Genomic DNA, 13,994 nt, shown 5'->3' with positions numbered 1-13,994 from the left:
GTAAAACGTCATGCAGCCTCTCTGTAACTTAATTATTTTGCTTGCAAAATATTTTATAGACAAATGTAAGACAATGGGAGTCGCCCCACGTTTTTTACATTTTCAAGAAGATATAAAGAATTATATCAAATCCTTATTTACCTCATTAAATAATATCTAAAAACCTTAGATATATGCTCTTCTTTTGGTGTTTTTATTTAAATTATTTTCTTTTACTAATGTTTGTTAGTTTAAGGTATTTATGCACTTTTTCTTTCTCTGATTGTGTGTACGATTTGTTTATCATTCAACCCCCGGCTTGATCCTTTTTTTCTATCTTTGTATGTTCTAAGCGTTTAATAAAAAAATCAAAAAACGTCCGGCAGCGCAAATGCATGGGCGTGGCCGTGGTTGTGTTGACGTCATCAAACGGTGTCCGCAGCACACAGTATGCTGGATGCAGTTCGCAGTCGCACGTGAAGTCAGATTTATCCTGATATCTGTTCTTTCGCTGTTCTTTGGAGTAAATGTTGGGCATTTGTGTAATCTCTGGATGTACAGGAGCGAGTCATAATCGTGCGTACAGCTGATTTAAGTTTTAAACTTGCGGAACTTTACGTGTCGGCCAGTCCGTCTGTGCTTTGATTACATCATCATGTGTCAGGTTGATGAAGAGTATAATGGTTTGGAGAATATCCAGGAGAAGACACCCGTGCCAACGTAAGTTCACCTGAATGTTCTTTGAGGAAAACCTGTAATATCATATAAATACCCTGGTAACGTTCAAGTATTATGGTTTTACTATAACTGTACCATGGAAATATGTTCTTGTAAGGGTGATGGCCTTGTCTGTGCTGTGGCTTGCATCACTTAATTTATGTTTGCTATTTATTCCATCCAACTTCCAAAATGGACACAAGCCCTGTTATATCCAACACATTTTTCAGGTTAAACAAGAAATGTGTGAAGTGTAAGGAGGAAACTGCAGTGCTCATTATACGAGTCAGTGATGCCTTTTGTCGGTAAGTGATGTCAGAATACTCATCTTTACTATGAAGATGCACACTATTAAGAATCGGTCTCTAATCCTTGATTAGGTCATGCTTCAAAGAGTATTTCATACACAAATTTCGTGCCATGCTGGGAAAGAACCGTGTCATCTTCCCCCAGGAGAAGGTAAATAGTAGACTCGGAATGCAATCATTTGTCTTGTCTTTATGTGACATTCTCATTGACTCAGTGGAGTTCTTCATAGGTGCTTCTGGCCGTGTCCGGTGGATCAGCCTCCTGCGCTATGCTCTCGCAGGTCCAAGAGGTAAACGCTAAACTATTATTTTTTGATTCATGTGGTCTTTATATAGTCTACTATACTGTCAAATATGTGCAAAAAACAGGTCATAGCAGCATAGATGCTCAAGTCAATGTTCGTAACTTTGTAGATCAATTATTCCTTACTCATTTATTTTCTTCTGAATTTTTACAGGGACTCAGTCGGGATGCTCCCAAAAAGCTCAGATTTGTGCCTGGAATCATATACATAGATGGTAATGTGTAATGTCCTCTAGGATGGCCAGACTATAGGCTTTCCTTCTTAAGTCATTTTATGTTTGTCATTGAAAAGTAGGGCTGCTCGATTATGACAAAAATCATAATCACGTTTTTTTTTGGCCAACATTGAGATCACGGATCATTTAACACGATTACTCACAGACTTTTGAAACGACATAGAAAAAAATTACGAAAAATCGTCGAATTCAACTGAAAAATAAATAGCACAGCTGAACTGCTGTAAAGGAAACGAGGATTCTTGCAAAATGCAAGAAATCGTTTTACCTCGATTGTTTTGTTTTTGTAATTGTTGAAGGCCAAAATTGATGACTATGATTCATTTTCGACTCATCTCCTATTAAAAGCACAGCCCTATTGAAACGATTCAAATTTGAACTTTGTGTTATTTCGTCAGAGGGCGGAGCCTGTGGTCTGAGTTCAGATGAGCGGCAGAGATCTGTCACTCAACTAAAGAAGATCTTTACAGAGACGGGCTTCCCTTATTTCATAGTATGTCTGGAGCAGGTAAACAAGCTGACATCTAAAACACAAAGAATTTATTGCGATTTATTATTACAAACCTAAGAACACGTGTGGTAAAATCACTTTTTCCTAGCATACTGCTTTATGAGACATTTTTTGAAAAACCTGGCGGTATATAGTGTGAATTGCACAAATATGCGCAGTGAGATTCCATTCTGAACAACATCCGTAAATTCAGTAAGTGGATATTTATCTGAGAATCTTTAACATTGTGCTCTTGGATTTGTCTCAGGTTTTCAGTCTGCCCACCTCTGTCCTGGTGCCCAGGACATCTGATCCGGACCGGTCTGATGCCAGCTATAAAGAGGCAGTGGATGAGTTTATTAGAGAGAAACAGGAAGTGACGAGCGGTGTGGATCAGCTCGGATTAGATGATTCTGCGTGCTCACCTGAACACACGCTGTCATTACACAGACTCTTCTCATCCATCCAAACACTCACAGCTAAAGAGGACATGCTGCACACGTTAAGGTAAGGTTCTCACCCATCTCTATGGTGCTTTTGGTTTTCAAAATATTCATTTCAAAGTATTAGGCGTTTTAGAATACACGCATAGAAGAGCTAGCTTCTGAGGGTGCGTCTGAACCGGTAACATCAAACCTCACCAATAGCTGATTTGGCACAATATGTCCTGTATCCAAGTTATTATAGGTCAGTCATGTTTGTTAGCTTTCTTTTTCATGTAGAGAGCTTGTTAATCGACATCACGCTGCGTTGAATGTTGCGCCATCTTGGGAGGATGGCTGCTAGTGCTTTCAATGCAGTGTTTTGTTTTTCTTGTTTGATTAGGAAATATAACTATGGTAGGTTGGTCTTGCTGTGTTAAAAACTGCAATAGCATTACGCAGAGTCGTTCAGGAAACAGTTCCGATTTCTCCATATATCAAACAAAACAAGTAACGGTACAAATCAAAACAGTAATAGCAACGGAGTATGATCCTCCCAAGATGGCGGCGCCACTGCAACATGCAACATAGGGCGTGACGTCAGCTTCACATGCTCTATACAGTCATTTTTCTAAATGTTCTTTGTGGTACACTGCTGGTTTTCTTTCATTTTGGCCTTCGGGTCTGATCTGTGTCTCGAGTCATAACGGCAGAACTGAATCTTAGTTTAATCTTTGGGACAGTTCTGTCATTATTTACTCTCCCTCAGGTTGTTCCAAAGCTGTGTACATTTCTCTGTTCTGCTGAACACAAAGGAAGATATTTGTAAGAACGTCAGTAACCAAACAGATCTCATCCCCCATTGACTGCCACAGTATTTATTTCCCCTGCTATGGCAATAAATGGAGGATGAGTTTTTTTGTTTAAATATCTTCCTTTGTGTTCAGCACAACAGAGAAATTTATTTAGGTTTGAAACAATCTGAGGGTGAGTAAATGATGACAGAATTTTCATTTTTTGGTGAACTTTCTCTTTAAGAATGTGAGTCACATAAAATGTTTACAGCTGAAGAGATACGGACACTTTCACACCATTTGATTATCGTCACTCATAACTATCAGTTTTAAATATAGGATTTAATATAGAATCAGTTTTTAATATACATATAAATAAAAATATATATATATTTCAATAAAAATTTCAAACATTGAAACATACACTTTCAGATTTTAAAGATCATGAGAAACATTTTTGTCAATTGATCCTAAACATTTGACCGGTAGACCGAATGTCACAGCAGATTTTACTTAAATAAACATGAATTGAACTGAATTTTCTCTCAGTCTCAGATTCTGTGATATAAGAAAGCAATTTCAGTTTTCGACCCACCGCTTTACTGTATGTCCATTCATATTTTGGCAGTATGATGCATTATTAAATATTAAGAATTGTTGTGTCAAGACCAGTGTTGGGTGTAACTACTAAGTAATTAGTTACTGTAATTTAATTACTTTGCCCTTGAAAAAGTAATTTAATTACAGTTTCTTCTGATGTAATTAAACTAAATACTGTGTGTAATATATGTGTTTGTGCAATAGTGGAATTGACATCAAAATTCAAAGGCTACCTGAATGAATTAAAAGAGCCGTTTCATGTCTATTCTTGAATCACTTAACTAATCAAGGTTGATATAGGATATAGAGTAAGTAATTAGTAATAAGAAATTAGATTACTGTACAAATGACTCCCTCCAAAAAGTATTTAGTTGCACTATTGAATATGTAATTAGTAACTAGTAATTCATTACTTTTTCAGAGTAACTTGCCCAACACTGCTCATTACCCTTTATCAGCGTATTCTGCTTGTATCTATACACAAAAAACTTTAAAACTAAAATGTAATTGTCATTTATTAGGCAAATAGTAAACTGAAACGAACAAATTGAGCCAGCACATTCAACTTCTCTCAGAGATGAAGCACAACATTCAGCCATTAAAACTAACCATTTAAACTGAATAACTGTAACTATGTCTGTCTGTCTATATATGTATGTACAACATACGTTTTTGTCCACCGTGTACTGTGTATGTCCAGCTGTGGATTATGTGTGGTTTTCTCTCATTTGGAGGTTTTAATGAGCTGCTTGTGTTTTGGAACAGACAGCACCTGATCCTGCACACGGCCCGTGTGAACGGTTACTCAAAGGTCATGATGGGCGACAGCTGTTCACGTCTGGCCGTAAAGCTGCTCGGTAACATGGCTCTGGGTCGTGGAGCGGCGCTGGCGTCAGACACCGTGAGTATCGTCTCATCCACCCGTGTGTTGAAACTGCACGAACGCTCAGAGCTGACGTGGGATGTTTCTGAAGGGTTTCTCAGACGCGCGGTACGGGGACGTGGTGATCGTGCGGCCCATGAGAGATTATTCATCTAAAGAGATCGTCTTCTACAGCAGGATGTTTCATGTGCCCTCTGTGTTTATTCCCAGCCTGGATACCAAAGTGAGTGTCGTCCGAGCGAGAATAATGTTCCTCAGTCTTTGATTTCGGACGTTTCTGAAGCCATGTTTGTTTGACCGTGTTTGACTTGAACTCCACCGTCCTTTCAGACTCCTAATAAAGCCAGTATGCAGCGTCTAACCGAGAGTTTCGTCACCAACCTGCAGTCAGATTTTCCCTCCACTGTTAGCACCATCTACAGGTGACGCAACCGTCGTTCATCACATGCGTTCTTGGTAACCGAGAGATGGGTTCATCTGAATATAGTCTCGCTGGTTTCTTTCCAGAACAAGTGAGAAGCTTCATACGGCTTTACCTCAACAGAGTCAAGAACCCGCCTCCAAGTGTTTGCTATGTCTCTGTGCTATAGACACTAATGTGGGTAAGTTTCACACCAAATAGCGTGTTGTTTATGCTCGTGTAGCTGCTGACGCTAACTGGTTTTATAGCGAATACAAGATGATCGTTTATGTAGACCAGATCGTTTTTTTCCCAGATGAAGCGTCCGCCTTCCATGCTACTCTGGTGTCCGAGCGGTTGTCTCGGATCAAACCTCAGGAATCTTCTGATGGTCTGAATGCAGCGAGGTGTTGTGGTGAAGGTCAGGGCTGTGTATCCACAGGCTCGTGCTCCTACAACAGGTGGAGGACAGACGCCATTTTTAGTCGTCTTTGAATGAAATCAAGACGTGCGTTGACGTTTGTGATTCTTGTGAATGTGTTTCAGGTCTCTTCTGTATGAGGACTTGAAGACGCTTTTGTGTTACAGCTGTAGACTCACTGTCAAAGATGTGGTGAGTTTGACAGAAATGCTCTGCACTCGGACAGTTTAACGCAAAAAATGAAAATTCTGTCATTTATTCGTCCTCGTGTCATTCGAAATCGGTATATGACTCAAAATAAGATATTTGGAGAAATTGGCCGTTTTGTGTCCATACAATGTAAGAAGGCTCAATGTTGTTTGGTTGCCGTCGTTCTTCAAAATATCTTCTTGTGTGTTCTGCAGAAGATATAAAGCCGTACGGGTAAGACATGAAGTTGGGGAAGTAATGACAGAAATGTTCGTTTGGAGTGAACTATCCAGCGGCCTGAGTTTCATTCAGATACAGTGGGGTCCAGAAGTCAGATAGAACAACCAAATGATTTTTTTAAGTCAAACAAATTTTAAAACAGATTTTAAAAGTCTTGTAGTGTGTTCCAGCCATAAGCTGTAGCTCCGCTTGAAATGAATAGATGCTTGGACCCGAAAATTGTATTCCGTACGTCACCACTTAACAAGCTAATAGAAATGAATTTGAATTGAATTGTGCTAACATGCGAATCATTAGATTTAATGTAACCTTAAGAGAAGAATACGAAATAATAAACAATGCTTTTTACTTCATCTTTTCACTAATTATTATTCTATAAATGAATCGCTTTAAAATACTTTTCTAACCTTGAGAGACTGAAACATGTATATTTCGGATGCTGTTGCTACTTATCCATGTATAAAGGATGCATTTATTCATTTTTTTAAACCTTTAAAAACATAAATAACATGAGAAATATGTGAGTTTATGGTTTGTTTCAGGAAGTGGTAAACACACTGCCGCCGTACATTACAACAGAAGCTGAGAAACGCGAGACACGGTGAGAATTGATGCTCTGTTTTGATTGGTCGGGTTATGAGTGATGCTGTTTGATCTGTATCATGTGCTCAAGTCTTACCTGTATCTCTCCACAGATCTCGCATGAAAATGCAAATCAGCGAATATCTTTTGGATGATGATGATGATGAAGAATAGCATATGTTTGGTTTGAATGTAAATGGATTTATTTCTACATGAGATGTTCTCATATTATCTGCTTTTATAATGCATCTCTGGATTCTTCTGTGACGTAATAGTTATTAAAATTCTATTTAAACCATTTATTTTGTCATTAAACATTGATTTATATATTTCTCTCTCAAGCTGAATAATCTTGCTTTATATGTGATCACAGAGAGCTGACACGGTCATTAATAGTCATTTATTTGTGCAGATGGGCAACATTCATGATTTCTGAAGTACATGCTCTTTGTGTAACCATACAGTGAAAATCATTCCAGCCATTACAGATCAAAGTTGGCACAACAATTACACGACGTGTGCACTTAAGACATTTACAATTTCAAATCCAGACGTCATCCCGATGGCCAAGATGGCGAAGCGCAGCATTCCAGCAGGCAGCGAATGAAAATGTCAGAATTATCTTCTTCCTAAAGTAAAACAGCTGTGACCTGACCAGCTTTATTATTAGGAAACCACATGAAATGTCTTCAAGTGTTGTCTTGATCACAATTTGTAAAACCAGAAAGAATACTAAATGGCTCTCTTTGGCTTGTAAACAATTTGGCTGCAGTAGCGAAAACAGACAAAAGTACACGCACCGGGTCACATTTCACCCCCCCAAAGATAGTAACAAGACATTGTAAACTTTTTATACACCATATGGAATTTGTTGTAGTGTCACGAGTGTGCATTACGGCTAGAATAGACATGAAATGAAAAAACGTCCTAAAATAAAACGACACTTTTCTTTTGATTTTGGTGGTGAAATAAGACCTGGACGTAGTGTTGACCGTTTCCGTGATTCACCCTCAATAGTGTTTGCGTTTCCAGGTCCTACCAGGACATGTCTGATGTATGTGCGCTGGACGTTTGGACGGTCTGTATGTAGTGTCCTCAGGTCCTACAGCTCGACTGTCACGTTAACGCTGATTTTAACGTTGTTAAAGTTCAATCAAAATGATGCATGTAAGCTCAACGTCTCCAAGAGAAACTCAGTCTTTACTGTCCGTCAGGGAAGCTCCACATCATTGGAGAAATGGCTATAGACTCTTAAAGTTCATAAGACGTTGAACGATCCGTGGTGCCACAGGCATCCATCCGGCCTTGAAGCCGAGTGAACATCGGGAAATTTTGTAAACACCCTTTCAGTCTCGAGTCTTGTCGGCAGTCCATTTGATCATGGTCTCTGGAGAGCGATACAGGAAGATGAGTTTCGAGTACAGCTCCTCCTCCAGCTCCAATTCTCCGGTTTCCCGCACCAGGAAAATGTCCATGCAGAGTTTGAGGATGCGGTTCACGCAGGGCAGTTCCTCGAACATGATGGAGTAAGAGATCTCGCTGAAAAAGCCTCGGACGAACTTGCCGATGACCAACACCACTGACACGTACAGCCCCATAATCCTGAGAGAAGAGGAACGCAACGCCACACTTTATTAGCAACCATGTGCCATTTGAAATAAATCCACAAATGTCATGCATAAAAGGTTTAATCATCAGCTGATGTTTATTTCGACAATGATGAAATGAACGCGCTCTGCTCACCCGTATCCAGCAAGGAAGCCCAGACTCGGCGGGCTCACTTTATCATTGAAAATAATCATGGGTAAGACGTCACATGACACTCGGCAGTAGGCGATGCTGATGTCCCACCACTCCGGTGCGCCGCTTCCGTTCAGAGACGCGTCTCTCATCAGAGACAAAGTCACATCCTGATATCCGTCCTCACCACCTGACCAAACGCAGAAACGAGAAAATAAGTCGCTGAAGTATGAAAAACATCTCTTACTCATCCTCATGTCATCTCAGATGTATGTGACCTTTCTTTAGTTAAAACACGAATGAGTAATTTCATACAAAATGTTGCCTATATGGGGTCAACATGGCGAAACTCCAACAATGTCCCAAATATCCATCATTAAAGGTCAAGCCTATGACTTGTCTAATAAATGTCTTCTGAAGAGAAACAACAATTGTGAGAGAATACAAATAATACTTTGATCTTATTTAGTGATCGATACGTCACTTTAATGATGGATGTCTGTGCTCTTTGGAGCTTTGATTAAGAACAAAATGGCACTTGATTATTCCAAATTGCACTTGGTTGCTAATAAGTGTTTATTTCCCTTCTCTCAGGATTATGGGGCTTTCCTCATTCATCAAAAACATTTACTCAGTAGCTTTTAATTAGAATTGATTAAAAATGAAATTTGAGTGAATGAGTGCAGCTGTAATGTGTCAGAGGAGAACTGGCCCTCCTGGCTGAGTCTGGCTTCTCCGAGGTTTTCTTCTCCATTTTTTCATCGTTGGATATAACAAAAATAACTGCATTGGTTTTCTAGGAAACGAGTATTTACCATCGTACAGCTGGGTGACTGTTTTAGCTTCAGCACCGCTCGGTGCTCTGATGTAGTTTGGAAACATGTGAGGTATCAACCTGAAAGCAACACATCAACATGACATTAACATCCGACAAACAAAACACTAAATGTGACTACAGATGTTTGCCGCAGTAGACTTACACGGGCTCTGTGCGGTTACCCAGAAGCAGTTCAGCCAGCTCCGCTCTCACCGGGTTCCCTCGTGCCAAACTGATAGTGTGCTTGTCAAAAGTGTATTCCACCGTTCCTCCCTTCCCAAGATCCCTTTAGACACACACACCAAAGCACAATGAGTGTATTCACTTCACGAGAAGCGTGCAAACTCAGAATCGCTCCTCTGACTGACCTTTGGAAGTTCCAGTCTAATCTCAGCGTCATGTCACCGTTGCTGCCGGTCAGCTCTTTTATCAGCTCCTGTCTGCTGGGCGGACTGATTCTCCACACCGACCCTGAGCTGCCCTCAATGTTAGCCGTCACGATGTCTTCATAACTGTACATGGTTATAAACTGCATGGCCACCTGTGGACACAGATCAGTGCGAGGATGTCAAGATTATAGGATAGTACACTGGTAACACTTAAAATAAAGTTCCATTTGTTCGCAATCCGTAACTTTGACTTCTCTGTCAGCTTTTACAAACAGAACCCTATAGTGTTGCGAACAGTGTTGGGTGTAACTAGTTACTTAGTAATTAATTACTGTAATTTAATCACTTTTTCAAGGGAGAAGTAATTCAAGAAAGTGATTACTCTTACTTTTTTTCTGTAATTTAATTACAGTTACTTCTGATGTAATCAAACTAAATACTGTGTGTAATACTGTATATGTGTGTGCAATAGTGGAATTGACATCAAAATTCAAAGTCTAACTTTAAAATCTGTGCTTTAATGTATAATTCTCACATTTGTAATACTTTGGTCAGTTAATAATACTACTTTATTTATTTGAATGAATTTAGAGAGCCGTTTCGTGTCTATCCTTTAATCACTTAACTTATCAAGGTTGATGTAGGATATAGAAAGTAATTAGTTATAAGAAATTAAATACTTTTTGGAGAGTGTAATTTGTACAGTAATCTAATTACACTATTGAATATGTAATTAGTAACTAGTAATTCATTACTTTTTCAGAGGAACTTGCCCAACACTGGTTGCGAATTAGTTAAAAAATAAATGAATTAAATTTGATACGGTGCCGTTTAATACAGAAATGTAACCTAGACATTTACTTACAGCATTTTTTCCGAACTGGCTGGTGAGGCTATTGTAGTCGCGCTCGGTGAAGGGCTGAATTGACTGCTGCTGAACGCTCATCGTGAATACTGGCTGAAAAAAGACAAGAATCAACGCAGATCAAATGAAGCCATAATAGAAACAAATGTGTGAAATAGTACAAGTTCCTCAGGTGAAACGTATTCTACCTCGTAGCCTCCAAGCCTCACTGTGACTGTGACATCAACCGGATGGTTAACCACGCCCACTACCGATTTGACCAATGAGATGAAGAGCAGGGGAAACCAGATGATGCAAATGAGGAAGAGAATGATTAAACCGCCCATCCCGTACTTGACGATCTTCTTTTTCTTTTGCCCTTTCGGTTGAGGATATTTCTGCAAAAAAGATGAAAACAAATCATAAAATATAAAGACATTACACATTCTCGTCTTTAAGAGGCTAAGGGGCCGTTCACATTTTGCGTGCGCAAGTTCGTTATTTTAATTGTAGACGTGCGACACGCATGCAGTGCGACACGCTCCTTTTTCTAGGCGCGTCACCGCTGCATGGGGATGAAAAATGTCAACTTTTCAGAATGCCGCGAGCGCACCGCGTCACGTGACAAGAACCAACCAATCAGCTTAACCTTTTGTGGACCGATATAGAAAAACTCAGCAAAGATGGAGACACAGATGATCACAGCATAAATAAATCTAGTAGCAGAGTTATTGCAGGCTATTTTCATGTAGTATATACTTTGTTAATACCTCCTCGTCCTAACGTCAAGCGTGGCCCACGGTTGCTTAGCAACGGCAGACGCCAAGAGAGCGTGAGCTCCCAAACGCTTTGAAAAAAAGGCGCAGCTCGCGTTTCCGCGCGGTTTTAGACGCGAAATGTGAATGCCCCTTATTCATATTATTAACTTTAAATATAGGTAATAGTGATGTTTGCCAATAGAAATACTTTTTTTTACAGATTTATATTACGATGTAAATGATAAACTTGACTTTATCGGATCCAAAGTATGACGCTACCTTCTCGGTCTCCCGGCTGCACTTGATGATGAAGATATTGGCGTAGATGTCCTCCACACACATCCAGTTGGAGAGAGACAGTGTGGTATCGGTCCAAACCCAGTCCATCACCGCCCGCAGCTCTACTAGAAAGGGAACAAGCCGGAAACTGTGGAAACACCAGAAAAATGTTTTCAAGTTTAACTCGCGTCACAATGAAATCTAAAAGGAACACAGAAATAGGAGATACTGTATTTGCCCACCCTTGGAAGAGGAAGAGATTGAGGTGATTGTATTTCTTGGTGAGAAAGTTTCCAAGGATCCGTGTCGGGTATCCACAGCGGATCTGGTACGCCGACAGCGTGAAGTAGATGCACTTCACTAAATACCAGAGCTGTGCCACTGAATTATGACTGAACATCCTGAGAAAATAAAGACAACGTGTAAAAAAGCCTGTAAAGCAAGCTCTTAAAACTGGATTTTCGATCAGATAATCCTCCTCGTCCTCACCGCTCAGTGACAGCTGGGAGGATGAAGAACATCCACAGGTGGATCCCGAACACCAGTATAACCTGGAAGATGAGTTTACCCAAGATGCTCTTCCTGAGATAGAGCGCTCGGTCGATGATCATAGTGCTGAACTGAATGAGAAGCATCACCAGAAAGGCTTCAGGGACCTGATCTTCAGATAGAGATGAAGCTATATCTGCTGCGGCCGAGTGTTTCTGAAAGACAAAACATGTTGATGTCAACCAGGGCTGATTGAACACGTTAATTAGATCAAAAAGAATTATTAATGATCAATATCATTTTATTTTCATTGATTGAAGAAGAACATGATGCAGGACAACAGCAGTGCGTGATGAAGCCTACAGTCACGATGTCCCTAAAATGGTAGATATGAGGGCAAAAATGCCTCAACTTTACAGTACATCTTATAGTTAAGCTATATCACACAAGTAACGAGCGCAATGTCACGAGTCCCAAATATAACCAGTGTAAATGTAATGTTGATTTTTCGATAAACAAGAAGTTAATATAGACAATATCGTCTCTGCTTAGTTTTCCGTCTCCGAGAAACACACACAGTGACGTTTCTTTTTTGAATCTGGTTTTAAGCGAATCTGGACTTCTGAATGTAACAGCCGTTTGAACAAATCGAACAAATGAATCATAACGACATTATCAGCCACCTACTGGCCGTTTTACTTCCTTATTTACCGCGGCCAGCGTGACACACGATACGACACAAAATGTAAAATTATGATGGGTTCTAATGCGCTCAATTGTCTTTTGTTGTGTCGTGGTTTGCCGCGTCTAGTGTAGGTACAGTGTTAAAAGTGTCATTTTAAAAAATGACCCCCAAAAATCAATGACCATCCAAAAGTTTGTGTCATAGATTTTGAATCCAAGTATTTCTTACTTTTGTAATGTCTCTTTCCATAATAATGACTTAATTTTTCTCTGTCGGGAGTCATTTCTTAGACAAACTTGACGTTTGAATAATTCGTGACTGATTCGATTAATTAATCGCCATATCATGTAATTAATTCGATCAAAAATGTTATTTTATAAATACATTTCAATTCCACGTTTATAGACACTTCCAGGGCTGGACTGGGAAGAAAAATCGGCCCTGGCATTTTTAGTTCCGCATTGGCCCTTTACCGAATCTGTCGACGGGGGAGGTTTGGCATACGTGTCTTTTGAATTCGCGTTGCGTGCATTCGCATTTATAATAAGTCCGTCTAAGCGGCAATCGCGTCTGTTACGGCCGCATACGTTAGCGGCCACCGCCTCCTTTCCAGTCCCATACGTTAGCGGCCCACCGGGAAAACGCCCGGTACGCCAGATGGCCAGTCCGCCCCTGGACACTTCTATAGTTTTTACAGGTAATGTAATATCAACATCTTTTTATATAGAAACTTAATTCTGTACATTTTTCCTGTGTTTTCTTCCTGTTTCTACTGTTTTGTGTTCAAGTGCTACAGACATAAATCTGCACTGAACAGAAGCTCTGGATCAGAAATCCTGTCCACACTCTCTTTGTATTTTTGTTGTTGTGTGAAGTTCTCTGACTCACTCCGAAAGCCCAGAAACCGAAGATGATGATGATAAAATCCACCACGTCGGTGAGGAACATGAGGGCGTAGACATCAGTAGCCGCTTGGTACTCTGCGTGTAAGATGTCTCTGAAGAAGCCGCAGGTGGGCCTGTACACGTTCTTCACTCTGCACACATGAAGACACAACACCAGATCAAATAAACACACGTCCAACCGTCATGAATGTGCATCTCATTTCCAGCTTCACTTACACGGATAAGAAAACAGCCTCGAGTTTTCCTTGAACAGCGTTCAGAAGTCTTTTGCCCTTTTCTTGTCTGTGTTTGCTCTTGGACTTCTTTTTCTTCTTGGACTCTTTCTTTGTAGTGTCTGTGACAGACAGAGTATGTCAAAACAATTTTTGATATTTTCTGCAAATGTGTTTTGTGCGTTTCATAGAAATACTCTGTTGCCGACACACGAGATATCCAGAGAGGACACGCGTTTTACTTTAATCGTTTAATAAATCTTTGAAGTGCTTGCGAGTCAAACTACATATCAGCATATTCATTCCCAAAC

General features: G+C 40.0%; 2 protein-coding genes across 3 annotated transcripts in view; one reads left to right on the top strand and one right to left on the bottom strand.

Moving 5' to 3' along the window:
• Positions 1 to 286: 286 nt before the first annotated feature.
• Positions 287 to 6,906, top strand: ctu2 (cytosolic thiouridylase subunit 2 homolog (S. pombe)). Its single transcript, XM_057341964.1, has 15 exons — positions 287 to 699; positions 927 to 1,001; positions 1,077 to 1,155; positions 1,235 to 1,294; positions 1,463 to 1,523; positions 1,943 to 2,052; positions 2,303 to 2,541; positions 4,616 to 4,751; positions 4,825 to 4,956; positions 5,064 to 5,155; positions 5,241 to 5,335; positions 5,450 to 5,594; positions 5,680 to 5,746; positions 6,526 to 6,584; positions 6,679 to 6,906. The coding sequence occupies exons 1-15, from the start codon at positions 635 to 637 to the stop codon at positions 6,737 to 6,739; spliced, it is 1,476 nt and encodes a 491-aa protein (XP_057197947.1). The 5' UTR covers positions 287 to 634; the 3' UTR covers positions 6,740 to 6,906.
• Positions 6,907 to 6,940: 34 nt separating this feature from the next.
• The window catches only part of piezo1 (piezo-type mechanosensitive ion channel component 1), a 66,349-nt gene continuing 59,295 nt past the window's right edge, over positions 6,941 to 13,994 (bottom strand). The window contains exons 39-50 of one of the 2 annotated variants that reach the window (XM_057340557.1): positions 13,688 to 13,805; positions 13,455 to 13,602; positions 11,882 to 12,096; positions 11,635 to 11,793; positions 11,393 to 11,540; positions 10,565 to 10,753; positions 10,377 to 10,469; positions 9,491 to 9,663; positions 9,286 to 9,408; positions 9,121 to 9,200; positions 8,309 to 8,495; positions 6,941 to 8,167 (exon numbers count right to left, since the gene is read on the bottom strand). In XM_057340557.1, coding sequence (XP_057196540.1) covers positions 7,912 to 8,167; positions 8,309 to 8,495; positions 9,121 to 9,200; positions 9,286 to 9,408; positions 9,491 to 9,663; positions 10,377 to 10,469; positions 10,565 to 10,753; positions 11,393 to 11,540; positions 11,635 to 11,793; positions 11,882 to 12,096; positions 13,455 to 13,602; positions 13,688 to 13,805 — 1,889 coding nt within the window. In that variant the 3' untranslated portion in view covers positions 6,941 to 7,911. The remainder of the gene's footprint in view (positions 8,168 to 8,308; positions 8,496 to 9,120; positions 9,201 to 9,285; positions 9,409 to 9,490; positions 9,664 to 10,376; positions 10,470 to 10,564; positions 10,754 to 11,392; positions 11,541 to 11,634; positions 11,794 to 11,881; positions 12,097 to 13,454; positions 13,603 to 13,687; positions 13,806 to 13,994) is intronic. The other variant, XM_057340639.1, reaches the window with a different exon arrangement.

This window comes from Triplophysa rosa, linkage group LG1 (assembly GCF_024868665.1).
Source record: "Triplophysa rosa linkage group LG1, Trosa_1v2, whole genome shotgun sequence".
NCBI lineage: Eukaryota > Metazoa > Chordata > Actinopteri > Cypriniformes > Nemacheilidae > Triplophysa > Triplophysa rosa.
The sequence above is the reverse complement of the archived record's forward strand: the minus strand, read 5'-3'. Positions and strand labels throughout refer to the sequence as shown.